This window comes from Petromyzon marinus, chromosome 48, assembly GCF_048934315.1.
Source record: "Petromyzon marinus isolate PM22_M1 ecotype Great Lakes invasive population chromosome 48, UKy_Petmar_22M1.pri1.0, whole genome shotgun sequence".
In the NCBI taxonomy this organism is placed as follows: domain Eukaryota; kingdom Metazoa; phylum Chordata; class Hyperoartia; order Petromyzontiformes; family Petromyzontidae; genus Petromyzon; species Petromyzon marinus.
The window spans coordinates 8,567,139-8,594,571 of NC_133714.1; the positions used below are offsets into that span (position 1 = coordinate 8,567,139).

General features: G+C 43.5%; 1 protein-coding gene across 2 annotated transcripts in view; it reads right to left on the bottom strand.

Moving 5' to 3' along the window:
* Nucleotides 1–27,433, bottom strand: part of LOC116952715 (homeobox protein BarH-like 1b) — a 30,117-nt gene continuing 2,684 nt past the window's right edge. For both annotated transcript variants that reach the window (XM_076074516.1, XM_032972319.2), the window contains exons 2-4: nt 26,785–27,043; nt 5,007–5,091; nt 1–2,471 (exon numbers count right to left, since the gene is read on the bottom strand). In XM_076074516.1, coding sequence (XP_075930631.1) covers nt 2,250–2,471; nt 5,007–5,091; nt 26,785–27,043 — 566 coding nt within the window. In that variant the 3' untranslated portion in view covers nt 1–2,249. The remainder of the gene's footprint in view (nt 2,472–5,006; nt 5,092–26,784; nt 27,044–27,433) is intronic.

Sequence of the window (27,433 nt, forward strand, 5' to 3'; positions counted from 1 at the left end):
TATAACAATAACAACTTTAAATAAACCAACGGAGTAACAGCCGCATCAGTATTACACTTAATGTGACGGTAACGGTATTATCCGGATTATAAGACGCCCCTTTCGTATTTTGAAGCAAGGGGGGGGGGTGGTAGTGCGTCTTATAATCCGGTAGCTACACGCGTGTGTGGTGTGTGTGTGTGCGTGTGTGTGTGTGCATGTGGGGAGCGGTAGTGTAGCGGTTAGCGCTACGCTGCGCTACGAACCTGGTGACCCGAGTTCGATTCCGGCTCACGGCCAAAATCAGTGACGACCATCTGAACCCGTCCTGGGCCTCCCCTAGGTCGACTCAGCCTCAAATGAGTACCTGGTGCGCTGTGTATAAACATCGCCACTGGGGAGACAAAGGCGGCCGGGCGTGGTGCTGGCCACCCGCCCCCTCGTGTGCCGTTCCGGCCTTCATAGGGTGCTCGCTAACAGCACTTGCCCCTACAGTCTGTTGCAGGCTGTACGGGGGATCTTTGTCTCTTTTTCATGCGGGTACGTGACGAGCTCCGTACAACTTTATTGCCCGCGGGCACAATCGTTGGGAGTCCGTGTTGTTTTCCGGAGCGTCTTATAATCGGGAGAATACAGCAGTCGACGTTGTGCGCAAAGACAACGGTTCACCCCGTGTCGCCTGTAACAGACTGTTGGGGCAAGTGCTGTCGGCGAGCAGCACCTACGGAGGCCGGGCACGGCCGCCTTTGTCTCCCCCAGTGTGCGACGTTTACCACGCACCGCACCAGCTACTCTGTTGAGGCCGAGTCGACCTAGGTGAGGCAGCAGGACCGGTGTTGGTCATCGGCGAGCGGGGGGAGTCGAACTCGGGCGGCCGGCTTCGCGGCGCGTCGGGGAGGGGGACGGAGCGGAGTCGGCGCTCGGCCCAAGCCGCGTGCGCACCACTTCGTGGGGGGGGGGGGGGTGTGGCGGCCGAGTGCTGTTAGCGAGCACCTATTAAGGCGGTTGCTTTGCGCGGTCAAAGCTCCTCGTCGCAATGCTGCACGGCTGCCGGCCCCCCGAATCGCATCGCACGACAACAACAACAACAACAAACTCGCCACGCTCCGTGTCAACAACAACAACAACAGTGTGTTTCGTGTGTGCGTGGTCTTGATAGGGGAGCGGTGGCGCAGCGGTTAGCGCTACGCTGCGCTACGAACCCGGCCACCCGAGTTCGATTCCCGCTCACGGCCAGCGCCGGTGACGGATTTTCTTGAACGGGTCCTGGGCCACCACTAGGTCGACTCGGCCTCAAATGAGCACCTGGTGCAGTGTGTGAACATCGCCACGGGGGAGACAAAGGCGGCCGGGCGTGGTGCTGTCCACCCACCCCCTCGTGTGCCGTGCCGGCCTTTATAGGTGCTCGCTAACAGCACTTGCCCCAACAGCCTGTTAAGGCTACACGGGGGATCTTTGTTCTTATTGCAAAACGTGTAATGTATGTATGCTGAACTTCTTTCACGCCGTACGTAGCCAACCGTGCTCATCGGAGGTGCGAAATAATGGGCGACGTTCTGGGCAATGGCCCTTCTTCAGAGCTTAAAGAGAGAGGCCGGAGAGATGGGAGTTAATGATACTACGGGTTGAACTTCACCCCGCTTCCCTGCCTGCTCTCTCTCTCTGTGTATGCCCAATGCTAAAGAAGGATCATTGCCCGAAACGTCGCCTATTTGTTTGACGGGGAGAGGGTTGCTGGGTTCCACCACGGCCGCCTTTGTCTCCCCCCGCGTGCCGGTGTTGACGCTCGCACGCAATCGTTCCCGCGAGCCCGGGCAAAGTCACTTGAGGCCGAGCCGACCTAGGGGAGGCACAGGACCGGTTTGTACACCACGTGATGACCTCGGGTGAGCTTTTGACACAATCGCCATCGTCTTCATCGCCACCACCACCACCATGGTGTTCGTCACCAGTCCTTTGGGCGGATGGACTGCTCCCGCCATAGCAACGACGCCGTGTCTCATTGAGTCAAAATATCGCCTCTACATCGGTTAGAACCGGCATCATCATCATCGTCTTAATCGTCACCACCACCACCATCGATGTCTGCATCACCACCATCGTTGTAATCTTCATCGTTCTAACCATAAGTTATCATCGCCATCATCGTCTTCATCATCACCACGATAATAAGCGTCGCCATCGTATTCATCACCATCCTTTGGATGGATGGACTGGTCCCGCCATAGTAACGGTGGCGTGTCTCATCGAGCAAACGCATTGCATCTGCATCAGTCGGAGTCGGCTTCTCCGGGAGGGCTCGGCTCGTCGCCTCCGAGGGGGCCCCGGCGGCCGCTTCCCTCCACTTCCCCCTGGCCCTCCCCTAGGTCCGCTTCGACGGAAGGTTGACCCCGCGGGGGGGACTGTGGGGCTCTCCGCTCCTCGGGTTGGGAGCATTTCCTCGGGCGGCCCTTGGGCTTCGTCGGCGGATCTGTCACGCCGCCTTCCAGCACCTGGAGAGATGAGAACTGTCAGGGGCAGCAGTAGCATCATCATCAGCAGCAGCATCAGCAGCATCATCAGCAGCAGCATCATCAGCAGCAGCATCAGCATCATCATCAGCAGCATCAGCAGCAGCAGCATCATCAGCAGCAGCATCAGCAGCATCATCATCAGCAGCAGCATCAGCAGTAGCATCATCAGTCCATAATAAACGTCATTGGGTTAGATCGCGGTTATCTATAAATGTGTCGTAACCCTCCACCACCCGACACGGCCAATCAGTAACAAATGTGTCACGTTGACAAAAGCCCAGCTGGTAATTACATCCAGCATCATCTGGCCCGATGATGGTGGATGTAATTACCAGCGAAACGTCGTACTTAAAAATTGTAAATGATGTTGATTCACTTTTCAACACACCGGTGGGCTAAAGTAGTGAACTATTTGTCTTTTTGTCAACGTGACACTTTTTTTTACTGATTGGCCGTGTCGGGTGGTGGAGGGTTACGACACATTTACAAATAGCCGCGATCTAACCCAAAAACGTTCATGATGAATAATATTGGTCGCGAAAGCCTACACGTGTTAAACAGCATCAACAGTAATAACAGGAGCAGCAAAAATCATCAGTAGCATCGGCGTCATGAGCAGCATCAGCGTCGGTCATTATCATCAGCAGCATCGGCGTCATGAGTGGCGTCAGTCATCGGCAGCAGCAGCACAGGCAGCATAAAGCCGCAGCGTGATCATCATCGTCATCATAGTTTGGTAATCCTCATCAGCGGCAACGAGCTCAAGCCTCCCGTGAATCACGTGACCTCTGTGGGCCCACCCCCTCTCTGAACCCCCTCCCCTCTTCCCCGCCCACTGTGAAAACAGACTCCGCTCCTCCCGCTGCGTACAGCAGCAGCAGCAGCAGCTGCTGCTTCCTGCCTCTCCTCGTCTCCCCAGACCTCTCCGCTCCTTCTCCTCTCACCCCCCCTCCGTTCTCTTTCTTTCTCCCCCCCCCCCCCCACTGGCTCTGTACCCCCCCCCCCTCCTTCTCGTGGTGTTCCCCCAACGCAGCGGCCGGCAACGCCTGCGGCTCTGGAAGCCGCAATGCGGTGGCTCTTTGGCTGCCTCCTCGCGGCAAACGAATAATTTTTTTTCTTTTTTTTTGTAAACCGTTAAACATAAATGCGAACGCGAAGAGAATCGATGAAATGTGCCAGGGGGAATGGGTCACCGTGAATTGCCTTGGTGACGCCAACAGCGAGACTACGTTGTCAAACGATAACCAAGAGGCGGGTGGGGAGGGTGGGGGAAACGAAATAGCCGCAGTTTTATTCCATCACCGATCTTGCTTATTGAAGGCGGAATGCGGCTGTCACCTGCTGTGTGCATGTCCGCTGTGTCCGTGTCGTCGTCCGCGTCCTGCGGGGTGGCTCTGCGTGTGACTGGGGGGTGGCTCTGCGTGTGACTTGGGGGTGGCTCTGCGTGTGACTGGGAGTGGCTCTGCGTGTGACTGGGAGTGGCTCTGCGTGTGACTGCGGGTGGCTCTGCGTGTGACTGCGGGTGGCTCTGCGTTTGACTGGGGGGGGGGTGGCTCTGCGTGTGACTGGGAGTGGCTCTGCGTGTGACTGGGAGTGGCTCTGCGTGTGACTGGGAGTGGCTCTGCGTGTGACTGGGGGTGGCTCTGCGTGTGACTGGGGGTGGCTCTGCGTGTGACTGGGAGTGGCTCTGCGTGTGACTGGGAGTGGCTCTGCGTGTGACTGGGAGTGGCTCTGCGTGTGACTGGGGGTGGCTCTGCGTGTGACTGGGAGTGGCTCTGCGTGTGACTGGGGGTGGCTCTGCGTGTGACTGGGGGTGGCTCTGCGTGTGACTTGGGGGTGGCTCTGCGTGTGACTGGCGGTGGCTCTGCGTGTGACTGGGGGGGTGGCTCTGCGTGTGACTGGGAGTGGCTCTGCGTGTGACTGTGAGTGGCTCTGCGTGTGACTGGCGGTGGCTCTGCGTGTGACTGGGGGGGGGTGGCTCTGCGTGTGACTGGGGGGGGTGGCTCTGCGTGTGACTGGGGGTGGCTCTGCGTGTGACTGGGAGTGGCTCTGCGTGTGACTTGGGGGTGGCTCTGCGTGTGACTGGCGGTGGCTCTGCGTGTGACTGGGGGGGTGGCTCTGCGTGTGACTGGGGGCTCTCGAAACGAGATTCGAGGTGCTCCCCCCGCCCCCCCCTCGCTGTGCGAGAGGTCGCCGCGTGTGGTGTTGACCCAATGTGGGGGGGGGGGGGTGGTGGGCGCCTGATGAAGACCGCTCCGTGTTGCGATCGAAACGTCGTGGGTTTTTTTGCATCGATTATTTTCAATTTCTTTTCAAATGTATTTGACTATTTTTTTTAAATGTAATTGTGGGGTTTTTTTTTGCTTTGATTATTTTCAACTGATTATTTTTTTATTCTTTTTATTTAAAATTTTCTTTTATCATTTTTATTTGATTTGTCTTTTTGTTTGTTTTCTATTCGCGTGACTTCACCCAAAGAACCAACATTCTGAAGGGGGCCTCGCCGTCGTTTACCGTCTTTTTCCACTTCATGCGCCGGTTCTGGTACCAGGTCTTCACCTGCAACTGGCTCAGTCCCAGGCTGTCCGCCAGGTCCATCCTCGTTGAGGGCGATCATCGGGAAAGCACAGACAACGAGCGGTCACAGGCGAGTTACTTCCTTCCCAAACGAGCCCCACAGCACTGCGGAGCCAGTGGTGGACATTTCCACATTCATATGGCGGCGCGAGGGGGCAAGACCATCCATAGGACGACAACAACAACAACAATACCCAGCATTAGTCGAGAGCTGTGCGGTCTTGAAATAAACCAAAAAACAAATAGCGACGTTTTGGGGCATTGGGCCTTTTTCATAGCACATGCATGCTATGCAGATCATTCATTTGCGTTGCCCTGAATAAGGGCCATTGCCCGAAACGTCGACTAAGCAATGCATTTTCATTTGAAGGCCAAACGTACGTTGGTGTTACTGTTGTTGAGTGTTGTGTTGTTGTTGAGTGTTGTTGTTGTTGAGTGTTGTGTTGTTGAGTGTTATTGTTGTTGAGTGTTCTTGTTGTTGAGTGTTATTGTTGTTGTTGAGTGTTATTGTTGTTGTTGAGTCTTGTTGATGTTGAGTGTTGTGTTGTTGAGTGTTATTGTTGTTGTTGAGTGTTATTGTTGTTGTTGAGTGTTGTTGATGTTGGCCTTGCTTTTATGCACCACTGCCAACGCTGCAACAGCGGCGGCACCACCAACATTTCCCCCACCAATGTGGTGCTCGTTTTATCGACCCCCCCCCCCCCGGGAGGGAGGGATGATGATGGGCTGAGCAAACCCGCGACGAGCATCCAGGATTGGGGCTCATGAGACTCGTGCCATTGTTGGGCCGCCCTGCGTGTCGTCGTGGTGGTGGTCCTGGGCCTCCTCTAGGTCAACTCAGCCTCAAATGAGTACCTGGTGGCGGTGTGTAGTAAACATCGCCACTGGGGAGACAAAGGCGGCCGGGCGTGGTGGCTGGCCACCCACACCCACGTGTGCCGTGCCGGCCTTCATGGGTGCTGCTCGCTAACAGCACTTGCCCCAACAGTCTGTTAAGGCTACACGGGGGATCTTTGTTGTGGTGGCAGCAGTTGCCCTGACGCTGCTTGATCCACTGCTGGATGAAGGCCTCCCCAAAGGAGTCGCAATCCCCATCGGTAAATGATTCGAAATCAATACATCGATGTTTAGAACTCGAATATCAAGACAAAGATCCCCCGTGTAACCTTTAATAGACTGTTGAGGCAAGTGGTGTTAAGGGAGCACCTGTGAAGGTCGGCATGGCACACCCCACGCCCGGCCGCCTTTGTCTCCCAGTGCTGATTTTGATGTATACACACATATACGACACACACACACTATACACACACTTATATACTACACACACACACTATACACACACTTATATACTACACACACACACTACACACTTATATACTACACACACACTATACACACTTATATACTACACACACACTATACACACTTAAATACTACACACACACACTATATACACATATATACTACACACACACTTATATACTACACACACTATATACACACATATACTACACACTATATACACTTATATACTACACACACACACTATACACATATACTACACACACACTATATACACACATATACTACACACACACTATATACACTTATATACTACACACACACACTATATACACTTATATACTACACACACACTATATACACTTATATACTACACACACGCACTATATACATATATACTACACACACGCACACACTATATACACTTATATACTACACACACACTATATACACTTATATACTACACACACACACTATAAACACTTATATACTACACACACACTATACACTTATATACTACACACACACTAATACTATATAAACACACACTAATACTATATAAACACACTAATACTATATAAACACACTAATACTATATAAACACACTAATACTATATAAACACACACTAATACTATATAAACACACACTAATACTATATAAACACACACTAATACTATATATACACTAATACTATATATACACACTAATACTATATACACACACTAATACTTATATAAACACACTGATACTATATATAAACACACACTAATACTCTATACACACACTAATACTATATATAAACACACACTAATACTATATATAAAACACACTAATACTATATAAACACACACTGATACTATATAAACACACTAATACTATGTAAACACACACACTGATACTATATAAACACACTAATACTATATAAGCACACACTAATACTATGTAAACACACACTAATACTATATAAACACACACACTGATACTATATAAACACACACTAATACTATATAAGCATATATAGTATTAGTGTGTGTGTTTATATATAGTGTGTGTTTATATAGTATTAAACACTAATACTATATAAACAAACACACTAATACTATATAAACACACACTAATACTATATGAACACACACTAATACTATATAAGCACACACTAATACTATGTAAACACACACTAATACAATATAAACACACACACTAATACTATATAAACACACACACTAATACTATATAAACACACTAATACTATATAAACACTCTAATACTATATAAACACTCTAATACTATATACACACTCTAATACTATAAACATACACTAATGCTATACACACTAATACTATTTATATGAACACACACTAATACTATTTATATGAACACACACTAATACTATACATAAAAACACACTAATACTATATAAACACACACTAATACTATATAAACACACTAATACTATATAAACACACACTAATACTATATAAACACACACTAATACTATATAAACACACACTAATACTATATAAACACACACTAATAATATATAAACACACACTAATACTATATAAACACACCAATAATAATATATAAACACACACTAATACTATATAAACACACACTAATGCTATATAAACACACACTACTACTATATAAACACACTAATACTATATAAACACACTAATACTATATAAACACACACTAATACTATATACACTAATACTATATAAACACATACTAATACTATATAAACACACACACTAATACTATATAAACACTATTACTATATAAACACACTAATACTATATAAACACACTAATACTATATAAACACTCTAATACTATATACACACTCTAATACTATAAACATACACTAATGCTATACACACACTAATACTATTTATATGAACACACACTAATACTATATATAAACACACTAATACTATATAAACACACACTAATACTATATAAACACACACTAATAATATATAAACACACACTAATACTATATAAACACACACTAATAATATATAAACACACACTAATGCTATATAAACACACACTAATACTATATGAACACACTAATACTATATAAACACACACTAATACTATAAACACACACTAATACTATATAAACACACTAATACTATATAAACACACTAATACTATATACACACTAATACTATATAAACACACTAATACTATATAAACACAGACTAATACTATATATACACACTAATACTATATAAACACACTAATACTATATATACACTAATACTATATAAACACGAATACTGTATAAACACACACACACTAATACTGTATAAAGAAACACTCATACTATATAAACACACACTAATACTATCTAAACACACAATAATACTACATAAACACACTAATACTATATAAACACTAATACTATATACACTAATACTATATAAACACACACTAATACTATATATACACACTAATACTACATAAACACACTAATACTATATAAACACTAATACTGTATAAACACACACTAATACTGTATAAAGAAACACTAATACTATATAAACACACACACTAATACTATATAAACACACTAATACTATATAAACACACACTAATACTATATAAACACCCTAATACCATATAAACACACACTAATACTATATAAACACACTAATACTATATAAACACTAATACTGTATAAAGAAACACACTAATACTATATAAACACACACACTAATACTATATAAACACACACTAATAGTATATAAACTAATACTATATAAAACACACACTAATACTATATAAACACTAATACTATATAAACACACACTAATACTATATAAACACACTAATACTATATAAACACACACTAATACTGTATAAAGAAACACTAATACTATATAAACACACTAATACTATATAAACACACACACTAATACTATATAAACACACTAATACTATATAAACACACTAATACTATATAAACACACACACTAATACTATATAAACACACACACTAATACTATATAAACACACACTAATACTATAAACACACACTAATACTATATAAACACACTAATACTATATACACTAATACTATATAAACACACTAATACTATATAAACACAGACTAATACTATATATACACACTAATACTATATAAACACACTAATACTATATATACACTAATACTATATAAACACGAATACTGTATAAACACACACACTAATACTGTATAAAGAAACACTCATACTATATAAACACACACTAATACTATCTAAACACACAATAATACTACATAAACACACTAATACTATATAAACACACTAATACTATATAAACACACACTAATACTATATAAACACACACTAATACTATATATACACTAATACTACATAAACACACTAATACTATATAAACACTAATACTGTATAAACACACACACTAATACTGTATAAAGAAACACTAATACTATATAAACACACACACTAATACTATATAAACACACTAATACTATATAAACACACACTAATACTATATAAACACACTAATACCATATAAACACACACTAATACTATATAAACACACTAATACTATATAAACTAATACTATATAAAACACACACTAATACTATATAAACACTAATACTATATAAACACAAATACTATATAAACACACACACTAATACTATATAAACACACTAATACTATATAAACACACACACTAATACTATATAAACACACACACTAATACTATATAAACACACACTAATACTATATAAACACACACTAATACTATATAAACACACTAATACTATATAAACACACACACTAATACTATATAAACACACTAATACTATATAAACACACAGACTAATACTATATAAACACACACACTAATACTATATAAACACACTAATACTATATAAACACACACTAATACTATATAAACACACACTAATACTATATAAACACACACTAATACTATATAAACACACACTAATACTATTTAAACACACACTAATACTATATAAACACACTAATACTATAAACACACACCAATACTATATAAACACACTAATACTGTATAAACACACACACTAATACTATATTAATACTATATAAACACTACTACTACATAAACACACACACTAATACTATATAAACACTACTACTACATAAACACACACACTAATACTATATAAACACAAACACTAATACTATATAAACACACACTAATACTGTATAAAGAAACACACACAAATACTATATAAACACACGATATATTTTCACAAATCACCAACTCAACACATTCGGAATTAAAACTGTACGGCCTGGACAGGAAGAGAACACGAGGCGACGTTCCGGGCAATGGCCCTTCACAGCACCTACGTGGAAACGCCAGAGAAAAAGTGTTCATATACATTCACATTAATTTCGACAAACACCCTACAACATTATATGTACAAAGACAAAGATCCCCCGTGTAGCCTTAACAGACTGTAGGGGCAAGTGCTGTTAGCGAATAGTGCCTATGAAAGCCGGAACGGCACACGAGGGTGTGGGTGGCCAGCCACCACGCCCGGCCGCCTTTGTCTCCCTAGTGGCGATGTTCACACACCGCACCAGGTACTCATTTGAGGCTGAGTCGACCTAGGGGGGAGGGCCCAGGACCGGTTCAGATAATCGTCACGTGGTGTTGGCTGAGAGCGGGAGTCGAACCCGGGTCGCCAGGTTCGTAGCGCAGTGCGCTAACCGCTGCGCCACCGCTCCCCACGCGCACTCACGGACTTCATGAACGCAGCCTCACGTGATGTACTTACTATATATACTTACTATATATACTTACTATATATACTTACTATATAACATGTTACTATATATACTTACTATATATACTTACTATATATAACATGGTACTATGTATACTTACTATATATACTCACTATATACTTACTATATAACATGTTATATATACTTACTATATATACTTACTATATAACATGTTACTATATGCACTTACTATATATAACATGTTATATATACTTACTATATACTTACTATATATAAAACATGTTATTACATATAGTAACATGTTACTATATGTAGTAACATGTTACTATATATAACAAGTTACTATATATATAACATGTTACTATATAATATAACAAGTTACTATATTTCACGTGAATAATATCCACGACCACGACTTCTAGTTGTGAATATTTGATGGGGGGAACTTTCTTCCCGTTTCAGGCGAACTCCCATTCATCATTCTCGGGCGTAATGACAAGTCAGTCAGTACGTTCGCCCCCACTTAGCAACATTAGATATATAATTTTAAATCTTCTGGGGTTATTCAAAACAATAAAAGTGTAAAGTCTACGATGTGGGACCTTTGGTGCCAGTATTAAAATGTAGGGTTTTTTTGACCCTTTCTGGCAAGATGTGAAAGCACTAAACAGAATCCTTGTTCAAGGAGTCACGTCTGCGTTAACCACCACACACGTGAGCTTGTGGTGACAGGATTCCTGACTTGAAGCTTTCGTGACTGCAGGAATTCATCTTCTTGGGTCTGTCGGTAAAGTCACGTGGATAGGTTTCAAAGAAAATAACAAAAAAATAACCAAAAAAGACTTTGACGTTTCGATCGCAACACAAGCGTTTGCGTTGCGATCAGAACGTCGTAGTTTTTTTATTTTGTTATTTTCTTTGAAACCTATCTACGTGACTTTACCGAAAGACCCAATAATATGACAGGATTCCTTGAATAACGATTTTATCTGGCAACAAAACTGACACCCTTTTAACAAGGGATCATGTTTGCATTAACCACAATACTTGCAGTCAACATGCAAAAAACAAAACACAGCACTCTGATAATGTATTGGCACTGTCCTCGAAATTGATTTGTCCACACCAGAGACAGCTTTTCTTAGAGCCCAGTCTCACGTTGGTGTTGGACCAGATGACGCCAAAAGGCGCACAACTCAAAGACAAACGCACCATCAGAGTATTGAGAGCTCGGGGTTAAGCATTTACATTATGAGACCTCCTTTGGCAGTATCTAGATAAAAGGGTAAAAAAACTATTATCATATTTTTTTCTACTGGCAAAGGAGGTCTCATAATGATGCTGTTTGGTGTTTGAACATCTTGACACCACTGTTTGATTGCCAGAAAGGGTAAAAAAAAACCTATTGTTGTATCGTAAAGTCTACAACGAGCAAAGTAAGGGGAACCCGTGAAGGACTGAAACATCGTTGATGCTGCTACATCTCAATCATCCATCCCCCTACACAGCTGTGGGTAGGTTGCTGCTCTCTTAGGAGTTTCAAGGCCGAATGATATTGATGATCAATAATTCGAGAGTATCGAATCAATGCCATTAAAACTCGCAATATAACCAAACGTATACGTTACGTGTATTCATATTAACTGTATGTCACTACCTTGAATAGCGATGCAAATATTCAACGTTCTTTGGTATATATTTTTTTGGACACCCTGTAGTGTACGTTGGACTCCTTTCGCACCGTACGCAGTACCGGATTAAGCTAACGGGCCTGTAACATGTTATAAAGAGGCCCTAAATTAAAAAAAACAACAACGCGTAAATATTAAAACACACATTGTTTAACTGGCATAGTGAAGTAATTGTATTTTTTTCATTTGCTATACAGCCAGATAATACGACAAATCGCTAACCTTAAACACCCATTCGTTCGTAAAAGTTTAAGGCGGTATAGTACTATAGTGATAGAGCAAGTGCAGAATCGCTGAACTGGAGTTGATAGCTTGAAAGCGTTTAGCGCGGGGCCCTTAAAAGTGCGGGGCCCATAGCTACTACTTGTGTAGCTACTACTACATATGTAGCTACACATGTGGTAGTAGCTACTACACATGTGTAGCTACTACACTTGTGTAGCTACTACCTATGCAGCTGCTTTTGCTTCAACGATAATCCGGTACTGATCATACGTAGCCAACCGTGCACATCGGAGGTGCGGGCGAAGGACGACACACTGGAGACACAAAGCAGTTATCAAGAAATGAGTTTGTCAATCAAGACGACGAAGACGATGCTTTAAAGAGTGCACAGTGCCCCAGTGGCTTCCTCATGTCGGTAAGGGACAGCGTTCCAGACGGCCGCGGAAGCGCAATCCGAAAGCGCCGCGCGGTTTGGTCACCGCCACCGACTTTGTCCGATGGCTGAGCCAAAATCCGCTGTTGCTTCTGCTGCTGTTACTGTTGTTGTTACTGCTGCTGTTGCTGCTGTTGTTGCTGCTGTTACTGCTGCTGCTGCTGTTACTGCTGTTGTTGTTGCTACTGTTACTGCTGTTGTTGCTGCTGTTACTGCTGCTGTTGCTGCTGTTACTGCTGTTGTTACTGCTGCTGCTGTTACTGCTGTTGTTGTTGCTACTGTTACTGCTGTTGTTGCTACTGTTACTGCTGCTACTGTTACTGCTGTTGCTGCTACTGTTACTGCTGTTGCTGCTGTTACTGCTGCTGCTACTGCTGTTGTTGCTGCTGTTACTGTTGCGATTGCTGCTGTTACTGCTGCTGCTGTTGTTGCTTCTGCTGCTGTTACTGCTGCTGTTACTGCTGCTGTTACTATTACTGCTGTTACTGCTGCTGTTGCTGCTGTTACTGCTGCTGTTACTGCTGCTGTTACTATTACTGCTGTTACTGCTGCTGTTGCTGCTGTTACTGCTGTTGTTGCTTCTGCTGTTACTGCTGTTGCTGCTGTTTCTTCTGTTGCTGTTACTGCTGTTACTGCTGCTGTTACTGCTGCTGTTACTATTACGGCTGTTGCTGCTGTTACTGCTGTTGCTTCTGCTGTTACTGCTGTTGCTGTTACTGCTGCTGTTGCTGCTACTGCTGCTGTTACTGCTGTTGCTGCTGTTACTGCTGCTTCTGTTACTGCTGCTGCGGTTACTGCTGCTTCTGCTTCTGTTACTGCTGCTGCTGCTACTGCTGTTGCTGTTACTGCTGCTGCTGCTGCGGTTACTGCTGCTTCTGCTTCTGTTACTGCTGCTGCTGCTGTTACTGCTGCTTCTGCTGCTGTTGTTACTGCTGCTGCTGTTGTTACTGCTGCTTCTGCTGCTGTTACTGCTGTTACTGCTGCTGTTGTTACTGCTGCTTCTGCTACTGCTGCTGTTGCTGCTCCTCATGCTGCTGCTACTGCTGCTGCTGTTACTGCTGTTACTGCTGCTGCTACTGCTGCTGCTGTTATTGCTGTTGTTGCTGCTGTTACTGCTGTTGCTGCTACTGCTGTTACTGCTGTTACTGCTGCTGCTACTGCTGTTACTGCTGCTGCTTCTGTTACTGCTGTTACTGCTGCTGTTACTGCTGCTGCTGCTACTGCTGTTACTGCTACTGCTGCTTCTGTTACTGCTGATGTTACTGCTGCTGCTACTGCTTCTGTTACTGCTGCTGCTTCTGCTGCTGTTACTGCTGCTGTTACTGCTGCTACTGCTGCTGCTACTGCTGTTACTGCTACTGCTGCTTCTGTTACTGCTGCTGTTTCTGCTGCTGCTGCTACTGCTGCTGTTACTGCTGCTGCTACTGCTTCTGTTACTGCTGCTGCTTCTGCTGCTGCTACTGCTGCTGTTACTGCTGCTGCTGCTACTGCTGCTGCTACTGCTGTTGCTACTGTTACTGCTGCTTCTGCTTCTGTTACTGTTGCTACTGCTGCTGCTACTGCTGTTGCTACTGTTACTGCTGCTTCTGTTACTGCTGCTACTGCTGCTACTGCAGTTGCTACTGCTGCTGCTACTGCTGTTACTACTGCACGGCGTGCTGACACAGCGGGTTCGCTGTCACGTGGCCGTCGCGAACCAGGCGACCGAGTCCACAGATTCCCAGCACGCGGCTGACATCAGCGGAGCGATACACCTCTGAGATCACGCCTGGGGAACCTGTTTTCTGACAAGGGCCATTTGGATATTTATATAACATCATTCGCGGGCCATACAAAATAATCAACTTAAAAATTAGCCCGTTATATTTGGTCAAACATTTAATTAATTAACTCGCCCCTAATGCGATGGGCTGGAACTGCTTCTCTTTGGTGAGGCGTGGTGATGATGTTAGCTGGTATTGATGATGTTAGCTGGTATTGATGATGTTAGCTGGTATTGATGATGTTAGCTGGTATTGATGATGTTAGCTGGTGTTGATGTTAGCTGGTATTGATGATGTTAGCTGGTATTGATGATGTTAGCTGGTATTGATGATGTTAGCTGGTATTGATGATGTTAGCTGGTATTGATGATGTTAGCTGGTATTGATGATGTTAGCTGGTGTTGATGATGTTAGCTGGTGTTGATGATGTTAGCTGGTGTTGACGATGTTAGCTGGTATTGATGTTAGCTGGTATTGATGATGTTAGCTGGTATTGATGATGTTAGCTGGTGTTGATGATGTTAGCTGGTATTGATGTTGTTAGCTGGTATTGATGATGTTAGCTGGTGTTGATGATGTTAGCTGGTGTTGATGATGTTAGCTGGTATTGATGTTAGCTGGTATTGATGATGTTAGCTGGTGTTGACGATGTTAGCTGGTGTTGATGATGTTAGCTGGTGTTGATGATGTTAGCTGGTGTTGATGATGTTAGCTGGTATTGATGATGTTAGCTGGTATTGATGATGTTAGCTGGTATTGATGATGTTAGCTGGTATTGATGATGTTAGCTGGTATTGATGATGTTAGCTGGTGTTGATGATGTTAGCTGGTATTGATGATGTTAGCTGGTATTGATGATGTTAGCTGGTATTGATGATGTTAGCTGGTGTTGATGATGTTAGCTGGTGTTGATGATGTTAGCTGGTATTGATGATGTTAGCTGGTGTTGATGATGTTAGCTGGTATTGACGATGTTAGCTGGTGTTGATGATGTTAGCTGGTATTGATGATGTTAGCTGGTATTGATGATGTTAGCTGGTGTTGATGATGTTAGCTGGTATTGATGATGTTAGCTGGTATTGATGATGTTAGCTGGTGTTGATGATGTTAGCTGGTATTGATGATGTTAGCTGGTGTTGATGATGTTAGCTGGTATTGATGATGTTAGCTGGTGTTGACGATGTTAGCTGGTATTGATGATGTTAGCTGGTGTTGATGATGTTAGCTGGTATTGATGATGTTAGCTGGTATTGACGATGTTAGCTGGTGTTGACGATGTTAGCTGGTATTGATGATGTTAGCTGGTGTTGATGATGTTAGCTGGTATTGATGATGTTAGCTGGTGTTGATGATGTTAGCTGGTGTTGATGATGTTAGCTGGTATTGACGATGTTAGCTGGTGTTGATGATGTTAGCTGGTGTTGATGTTGTTAGCTGGTGTTGATGATGTTAGCTGGTATTGATGATGTTAGCTGGTGTTGATGATGTTAGCTGGTGTTGATGATGTTAGCTGGTGTTGATGATGTTAGCTGGTATTGATGATGTTAGCTGGTATTGACGATGTTAGCTGGTGTTGATGATGTTAGCTGGTGTTGATGATGTTAGCTGGTGTTGACGATGTTAGCTGGTGTTGATGATGTTAGCTGGTATTGATGATGTTAGCTGGTATTGACTGTTAGCTGGTATTGATGATGTTAGCTGGTATTGATGTTGTTAGCTGGTATTGATGATGTTAGCTGGTATTGATGATGTTAGCTGGTATTGACGATGTTAGCTGGTGTTGATGATGTTAGCTGGTATTGATGATGTTAGCTGGTATTGATGATGTTAGCTGGTATTGATGATGTTAGCTGGTATTGATGATGTTAGCTGGTATTGATGATGTTAGCTGGTATTGATGATGTTAGCTGGTATTGATGATGTTAGCTGGTATTGATGATGTTAGCTGGTATTGATGATGTTAGCTGGTATTGACGATGTTAGCTGGTGTTGATGATGTTAGCTGGTGTTGATGATGTTAGCTGGTATTGATGATGTTAGCTGGTATTGATGATGTTAGCTGGTATTGATGATGTTAGCTGGTATTGATGATGTTAGCTGGTATTGATGATGTTAGCTGGTATTGATGATGTTAGCTGGTGTTGATGATGTTAGCTGGTATTGATGATGTTAGCTGGTATTGATGATGTTAGCTGGTATTGATGATGTTAGCTGGTATTGACGATGTTAGCTGGTGTTGATGATGTTAGCTGGTATTGATGATGTTAGCTGGTGTTGATGATGTTAGCTGGTATTGATGATGTTAGCTGGTGTTGATGATGTTAGCTGGTATTGATGATGTTAGCTGGTGTTGACGATGTTAGCTGGTATTGATGATGTTAGCTGGTATTGATGATGTTAGCTGGTATTGATGATGTTAGCTGGTGTTGATGATGTTAGCTGGTATTGATGATGTTAGCTGGTGTTGATGATGTTAGCTGGTATTGATGATGTTAGCTGGTGTTGATGATGTTAGCTGGTGTTGATGATGTTAGCTGGTGTTGATGATGTTAGCTGGTATTGATGATGTTAGCTGGTGTTGATGATGTTAGCTGGTGTTGACTATGTTAGCTGGTATTGATGATGTTAGCTGGTATTGACGATGTTAGCTGGTATTGATGTTGTTAGCTGGTATTGATGATGTTAGCTGGTGTTGACGATGTTAGCTGGTGTTGATGATGTTAGCTGGTGTTGATGATGTTAGCTGGTGTTGATGATGTTAGCTGGTGTTGATGATGTTAGCTGGTATTGATGATGTTAGCTGGTGTTGACGATGTTAGCTGGTGTTGATGATGTTAGCTGGTGTTGATGATGTTAGCTGGTATTGATGACGTTGTTGGCTGGTATTGATGATGTTAGCTGGTATTGATGTTAGCTGGTATTGATGATGTTAGCTGGTGTTGATGATGTTAGCTGGTATTGATGATGTTAGCTGGTGTTGATGATGTTAGCTGGTGTTGATGATGTTAGCTGGTGTTGATGATGTTAGCTGGTATTGATGATGTTAGCTGGTGTTGATGATGTTAGCTGGTATCGACGATGTTAGCTGGTGTTGATGATGTTAGCTGGTGTTGATGATGTTAGCTGGTATTGATGATGTTAGCTGGTATTGATGTTGGCTGGTATTGATGATGTTAGCTGGTGTTGACGATGTTAGCTGGTATTGATGATGTTAGCTGGTATTGATGATGTTAGCTGGTATTGACGATGTTAGCTGGTATTGATGTTGTTAGCTGGTGTTGACGATGTTAGCTGGTGTTGACGATGTTAGCTGGTGTTGATGATGTTAGCTGGTGTTGATGATGTTAGCTGGTATTGATGATGTTAGCTGGTATTGATGTTGGCTGGTATTGATGATGTTAGCTGGTGTTGACGATGTTAGCTGGTATTGATGATGTTAGCTGGTGTTGACGATGTTAGCTGGTGTTGATGATGTTAGCTGGTGTTGATGTTGTTAGCTGGTATTGATGATGTTAGCTGGTATTGACGATGTTAGCTGGTATTGATGTTGTTAGCTGGTGTTGACGATGTTAGCTGGTGTTGACGATGTTAGCTGGTGTTGATGATGTTAGCTGGTGTTGATGATGTTAGCTGGTATTGATGATGTTAGCTGGTATTGATGTTGGCTGGTATTGATGATGTTAGCTGGTGTTGACGATGTTAGCTGGTATTGATGATGTTAGCTGGTGTTGACGATGTTAGCTGGTGTTGATGATGTTAGCTGGTATTGATGTTGTTAGCTGGTATTGATGATGTTAGCTGGTATTGATGACGTTAGCTGGTATTGATGATGTTAGCTGGTATTGATGATGTTAGCTGGTATTGATGATGTTAGCTGGTATCGATGATGTTAGCTGGTGTTGATGATGTTAGCTGGTATTGATGATGTTAGCTGGTATCGATGATGTTAGCTGGTGTTGATGATGTTAGCTGGTATTGACTATGTTAGCTGGTGTTGATGATGTTAGCTGGTATTGACGATGTTAGCTGGTATTGATGATGTTAGCTGGTGTTGATGATGTTAGCTGGTATTGATGATGTTAGCTGGTATTGATGTTGTTAGCTGGTGTTGATGATGTTAGCTGGTATTGACGATGTTAGCTGGTATTGACGATGTTAGCTGGTATTGATGATGTTAGCTGGTATTGATGATGTTAGCTGGTGTTGATGATGTTAGCTGGTATTGATGATGTTAGCTGGTGTTGATGATGTTAGCTGGTATTGACGATGTTAGCTGGTATTGACGATGTTAGCTGGTATTGATGATGTTAGTTGGTGTTGATGATGTTAGCTGGTATTGATGATGTTAGCTGGTATTGATGTTGTTAGCTGGTGTTGATGATGTTAGCTGGTATTGACGATGTTAGCTGGTATTGACGATGTTAGCTGGTATTGATGATGTTAGCTGGTATTGATGATGTTAGCTGGTGTTGATGATGTTAGCTGGTATTGATGATGTTAGCTGGTATTGATGATGTTAGCTGGTGTTGATGATGTTAGCTGGTATTGATGATGTTAGCTGGTGTTGATGATGTTAGCTGGTATTGATGATGTTAGCTGGTGTTGATGATGTTAGCTGGTGTTGATGATGTTAGCTGGTGTTGATGATGTTAGCTGGTATTGATGATGTTAGCTGGTGTTGATGATGTTAGCTGGTGTTGACTATGTTAGCTGGTATTGATGATGTTAGCTGGTATTGACGATGTTAGCTGGTATTGATGTTGTTAGCTGGTATTGATGATGTTAGCTGGTGTTGACTATGTTAGCTGGTATTGATGATGTTAGCTGGTATTGATGATGTTAGCTGGTATTGATGATGTTAGCTGGTGTTGACGATGTTAGCTGGTGTTGATGATGTTAGCTGGTGTTGATGATGTTAGCTGGTGTTGATGATGTTAGCTGGTGTTGATGATGTTAGCTGGTATTGATGATGTTAGCTGGTGTTGACGATGTTAGCTGGTGTTGATGATGTTAGCTGGTGTTGATGACGTTGTTGGCTGGTATTGATGATGTTAGCTGGTATTGATGTTAGCTGGTATTGATGATGTTAGCTGGTGTTGATGATGTTAGCTGGTATTGATGATGTTAGCTGGTGTTGATGATGTTAGCTGGTGTTGATGATGTTAGCTGGTGTTGATGATGTTAGCTGGTATTGATGATGTTAGCTGGTGTTGATGATGTTAGCTGGTATCGACGATGTTAGCTGGTGTTGATGATGTTAGCTGGTGTTGATGATGTTAGCTGGTATTGATGATGTTAGCTGGTATTGATGTTGGCTGGTATTGATGATGTTAGCTGGTGTTGACGATGTTAGCTGGTATTGATGATGTTAGCTGGTATTGATGATGTTAGCTGGTATTGACGATGTTAGCTGGTATTGATGTTGTTAGCTGGTGTTGACGATGTTAGCTGGTGTTGACGATGTTAGCTGGTGTTGATGATGTTAGCTGGTGTTGATGATGTTAGCTGGTATTGATGATGTTAGCTGGTATTGATGTTGGCTGGTATTGATGATGTTAGCTGGTGTTGACGATGTTAGCTGGTATTGATGATGTTAGCTGGTGTTGACGATGTTAGCTGGTGTTGATGATGTTAGCTGGTGTTGATGTTGTTAGCTGGTATTGATGATGTTAGCTGGTATTGACGATGTTAGCTGGTATTGATGTTGTTAGCTGGTGTTGACGATGTTAGCTGGTGTTGACGATGTTAGCTGGTGTTGATGATGTTAGCTGGTGTTGATGATGTTAGCTGGTATTGATGATGTTAGCTGGTATTGATGTTGGCTGGTATTGATGATGTTAGCTGGTGTTGACGATGTTAGCTGGTATTGATGATGTTAGCTGGTGTTGACGATGTTAGCTGGTGTTGATGATGTTAGCTGGTATTGATGTTGTTAGCTGGTATTGATGATGTTAGCTGGTATTGATGATGTTAGCTGGTATTGATGATGTTAGCTGGTATTGATGATGTTAGCTGGTATTGATGATGTTAGCTGGTATCGATGATGTTAGCTGGTGTTGATGATGTTAGCTGGTATTGATGATGTTAGCTGGTATCGATGATGTTAGCTGGTGTTGATGATGTTAGCTGGTATTGACTATGTTAGCTGGTGTTGATGATGTTAGCTGGTATTGACGATGTTAGCTGGTATTGATGATGTTAGCTGGTGTTGATGATGTTAGCTGGTATTGATGATGTTAGCTGGTATTGATGTTGTTAGCTGGTGTTGATGATGTTAGCTGGTATTGACGATGTTAGCTGGTATTGACGATGTTAGCTGGTATTGATGATGTTAGCTGGTATTGATGATGTTAGCTGGTGTTGATGATGTTAGCTGGTATTGATGATGTTAGCTGGTGTTGATGATGTTAGCTGGTATTGACGATGTTAGCTGGTATTGACGATGTTAGCTGGTATTGATGATGTTAGCTGGTGTTGATGATGTTAGCTGGTATTGATGATGTTAGCTGGTATTGATGTTGTTAGCTGGTGTTGATGATGTTAGCTGGTATTGACGATGTTAGCTGGTATTGACGATGTTAGCTGGTATTGATGATGTTAGCTGGTATTGATGATGTTAGCTGGTGTTGATGATGTTAGCTGGTATTGATGATGTTAGCTGGTATTGATGATGTTAGCTGGTGTTGATGATGTTAGCTGGTATTGATGATGTTAGCTGGTGTTGATGATGTTAGCTGGTATTGATGATGTTAGCTGGTGTTGATGATGTTAGCTGGTGTTGATGATGTTAGCTGGTGTTGATGATGTTAGCTGGTATTGATGATGTTAGCTGGTGTTGATGATGTTAGCTGGTGTTGACTATGTTAGCTGGTATTGATGATGTTAGCTGGTATTGACGATGTTAGCTGGTATTGATGTTGTTAGCTGGTATTGATGATGTTAGCTGGTGTTGACTATGTTAGCTGGTATTGATGATGTTAGCTGGTATTGATGATGTTAGCTGGTATTGATGATGTTAGCTGGTGTTGACGATGTTAGCTGGTGTTGATGATGTTAGCTGGTGTTGATGATGTTAGCTGGTGTTGATGATGTTAGCTGGTGTTGATGATGTTAGCTGGTATTGATGATGTTAGCTGGTGTTGACGATGTTAGCTGGTGTTGATGATGTTAGCTGGTGTTGATGACGTTGTTGGCTGGTATTGATGATGTTAGCTGGTATTGATGTTAGCTGGTATTGATGATGTTAGCTGGTGTTGATGATGTTAGCTGGTATTGATGATGTTAGCTGGTGTTGATGATGTTAGCTGGTGTTGATGATGTTAGCTGGTGTTGATGATGTTAGCTGGTATTGATGATGTTAGCTGGTGTTGATGATGTTAGCTGGTATCGACGATGTTAGCTGGTGTTGATGATGTTAGCTGGTGTTGATGATGTTAGCTGGTATTGATGATGTTAGCTGGTATTGATGTTGGCTGGTATTGATGATGTTAGCTGGTGTTGACGATGTTAGCTGGTATTGATGATGTTAGCTGGTATTGATGATGTTAGCTGGTATTGACGATGTTAGCTGGTATTGATGTTGTTAGCTGGTGTTGACGATGTTAGCTGGTGTTGACGATGTTAGCTGGTGTTGATGATGTTAGCTGGTGTTGATGATGTTAGCTGGTATTGATGATGTTAGCTGGTATTGATGTTGGCTGGTATTGATGATGTTAGCTGGTGTTGACGATGTTAGCTGGTATTGATGATGTTAGCTGGTGTTGACGATGTTAGCTGGTGTTGATGATGTTAGCTGGTGTTGATGTTGTTAGCTGGTATTGATGATGTTAGCTGGTATTGACGATGTTAGCTGGTATTGATGTTGTTAGCTGGTGTTGACGATGTTAGCTGGTGTTGACGATGTTAGCTGGTGTTGATGATGTTAGCTGGTGTTGATGATGTTAGCTGGTATTGATGATGTTAGCTGGTATTGATGTTGGCTGGTATTGATGATGTTAGCTGGTGTTGACGATGTTAGCTGGTATTGATGATGTTAGCTGGTGTTGACGATGTTAGCTGGTGTTGATGATGTTAGCTGGTATTGATGTTGTTAGCTGGTATTGATGATGTTAGCTGGTATTGATGATGTTAGCTGGTATTGATGATGTTAGCTGGTATTGATGATGTTAGCTGGTATCGATGATGTTAGCTGGTATCGATGATGTTAGCTGGTGTTGATGATGTTAGCTGGTATTGATGATGTTAGCTGGTGTTGATGATGTTAGCTGGTATTGACTATGTTAGCTGGTGTTGATGATGTTAGCTGGTATTGACGATGTTAGCTGGTATTGATGATGTTAGCTGGTGTTGATGATGTTAGCTGGTATTGATGATGTTAGCTGGTATTGATGTTGTTAGCTGGTGTTGATGATGTTAGCTGGTATTGACGATGTTAGCTGGTATTGACGATGTTAGCTGGTATTGATGATGTTAGCTGGTATTGATGATGTTAGCTGGTGTTGATGATGTTAGCTGGTATTGATGATGTTAGCTGGTGTTGATGATGTTAGCTGGTATTGACGATGTTAGCTGGTATTGACGATGTTAGCTGGTATTGATGATGTTAGCTGGTGTTGATGATGTTAGCTGGTATTGATGATGTTAGCTGGTATTGATGTTGTTAGCTGGTGTTGATGATGTTAGCTGGTATTGACGATGTTAGCTGGTATTGACGATGTTAGCTGGTATTGATGATGTTAGCTGGTATTGATGATGTTAGCTGGTGTTGATGATGTTAGCTGGTATTGATGATGTTAGCTGGTATTGATGATGTTAGCTGGTGTTGATGATGTTAGCTGGTATTGACGATGTTAGCTGGTGTTGATGATGTTAGCTGGTGTTGATGATGTTAGCTGGTGTTGATGATGTTAGCTGGTATTGATAATGTTAGCTGGTGTTGATGATGTTAGCTGGTATTGACGATGTTAGCTGGTATTGATGATGTTAGCTGGTATTGATGATGTTAGCTGGTGTTGATGATGTTAGCTGGTATTGATGATGTTAGCTGGTGTTGATGATGTTAGCTGGTATTGATGATGTTAGCTGGTATTGAAGATGTGAGCTGGTATTGATAATGTTGGCTGGTATTGATGATGTTCGTTGGTATTGGTAATGTTAGCTGGTATTGACGATGTCAGCTGGTATTGATGATGTTAGCTGGTATTGACGATGTTAGCTCGTATTGATGATGTTAGCTGGTGTTGATGATGTTAGCTGGTGTTGACGATGTTAGCTGGTATTGACGATGTTAGCTGGTATTGATGTTCTTAGCTGGTATTGATGATGTTAGCTGGTATTGATGATGTTGGCTGGTATTGATGATGCTAGCTGGTATTGATGATGTTAGCTGGTATTGATGTTGTTAGCTGGTATTGATGATGTTGGCTGGTATTGATGATGTTAGCTGGTATTGATGTTGTTAGCTGGTATTGATGTTGTTAGCTGGTATTGATGTTGTTAGCTGGTATTGATGATGTTAGCTGGTGTTGATGATGTTAGCTGGTATTGATGATGTTGGCTGGTATTGATGATGTTAGCTGGTATTGATGTTGTTAGCTGGTATTGATGTTGTTAGCTGGTATTGATGTTGTTAGCTGGTATTGATGTTGTTAGCTGGTATTGATGATGTTAGCTGGTATTGACGATGTTGCTACTCGCAACTGCTTTTCCAGGTTTGCTCTCCTAGATTTGTTGAATTTCGAGTCCCGCCTGCGGTTGCCTTGGCAGGGCCAGAGACCAAATGATTTTGCGTGCCTCATACGGCCCACGGGCCTCATACGGCCCGTGGGCCGGACGTTCCCCAGCCCTGCCTTAGATGGACGGGTGCTGTCATCGCCCATCGCGAACTTTGCACTGACCAGTGTGGGAAGTATGGCCAAAACAAGCCGCACGACCGACGCGACGCGTAGAGGCCTTAATCGAGCAGTGGATTGACCATGGCTGCTGCTGATGATGATGATGAATACGGCATTATAGTAATAATAGTATACACACAAAGCGTATATACATCAACTCGCATACGCAAACAACGCATGCAGTGGCACATCAAACACACACACACACACGTGTGAACACACACACACACGTGTAAACACACACACACGTGTGAACACACCAGCCACACACGTGTCTCACATTAGCCAGTGCTTACACAGGCCCTTCTCAGACGTGATTAGCTCTCGGCAAGTTAAACGACTGCACTTGTTTTTCCTAAAAAATAAGCGCCGTGCCAGCGGAGATGATTTGCAGGTGGCGGGGAAGCTTTCGTGTGTTGGGCATGGGAGGCGCTGGAACGAACGCCGACTGTGCGATTAGATGTGGTGCTGCATGCGCGCGGTTATTACCGCAATTATAATTATTGTTGTACAATCATAATGATTGTTGTACAATAATCAATTATAATCATCCTACAATTATAAGCAATATTAATCATTGCACAATTCTAATCAATTATACTCATTGTAATAATTTGTGGTCGTGCGCGCGCGGTTGTACAATAATAATAAATTATAATCATTGTTGTACAATTAGAATCAATTATATGCATTGTATACCATTGTTGTACAATTCCGATCATTGTTGTACAATTACAATAATTGACACGCTCGCTGTTGATCTGCTGCATCTCGCTGACCTCTCTCCATGCATGTGCCGAGGAGGAAGGCCATTGACCTCAAATGTCGCCTGTCGCAAAACGTTTCTTACTAAAAGACAAAGATCCCCCGCATGGCCTCAACAGACTGTTGGGGCAAGTGCTGTTAGCGAGCACCTATTAAAGCCGGCACGGCACACGAGGGGGCGGGTGGTCAACACCACGCCCGGCCGCCTTTGTCTCCCCAGTGGCGATGATTTCCACCCCGCACCAGGTACTACTCGTTTGAGGCTGAGTCGACCTAGCGGTGGGGAGGCCCAGGACCGGTTCAGATAATCGTCACCCGTGTTGGCCGTGAGCGGGAATCGAACCCGGGTCGTCGGATTCATAGCGCAGCGTAGCGCTAACCGCTGCACCACCGCTCCCCACTTCTATCAAGACCTCACACACACACTTACACACGTGTTGTCGTTGTTGTTGTTGTTGACACGGAGCGTGTGGAGCGATGTTTGCTGTTGGCTCTGCTTGTGCATCCACCCACTCGGTGGTGCAGCGGTGAGCGCGCCACTGCGCTACGAACCCGGCGACCCGAGTTCGATTCCAGCTCTCGGCCACCACCAACAATAACAACGCGGCCATTATCTGCACCGGTACTGGGCCTCCCGTAGGTCGACTCAGCCTCAAATGAGTACCTGGTGCGGTGTGTGAGCATCGCCCCTGGGGAGACAAAGGCGGCAGGGCGTGGTGCTGGCCACCCTCCCACCCACCCCCCTCGTGTGCCGTCCCGGCCTTCATAGGCGTTACTCGCTGACAGCACTCGCCCCAACAGTCCGCCAAGGCTACACGGGGGTTCTTTGTCTTCGTCTCCACGTGAGTCTGGCTCTCACCTGTCCGGCGTCGACAGGTATTTCTGCTTCTCGAACTTCCTCTCGAGCCCCAGCAGCTGCGGCTCGGTGAACACCGTGCGACTCCTCCGACACCTCTTGCTGCGGATTCCTGGGGCCACGGGGTCCGCCCGGGGCCTCAGCTCCCCCGGGAAGGGGGTCCCGGCCACCAGGGCCCCCCCCAGAAAAGTCGGAGCGCCGCTCGCCGGCGACAGCAGCGGGCACGCGGCCGCTCCGTGAACCATGGAGAACTTGTAGGAGGCTGCCAAGGTGGTGGTGGTGGTGATGAATGTGGAGGTGGCGGTTGTGGTCGTGATGGTTGATTTGGAGGTGTTGGTGGGGTTGGTGGTGGTTGTGGTGGAAGGGGTTGGTGATAGTTGGGTTCGTGATGGTTGGGTTGGTGATGAATGTGGAGGTGGCGGTTGTGGTCGTGATGGTTTATTTGGAGGTGTTGGTGGGGTTGGTGGTGGTTGTGATGGAAGGGGTTGGTGATGGTTGGGTTGGTGATGGTTGGGTTGGTGATGGTTGGGTTGGTGATGAATGTGGAGGTGGCGGTTGTGGTCGTGATGGTTGATTTGGAGGTGTTGGTGGGGTTGGTGGTGGTTGTGGTGGAAGGGGTTGGTGATGGTTGGGTTGGTGATGAATGTGGAGG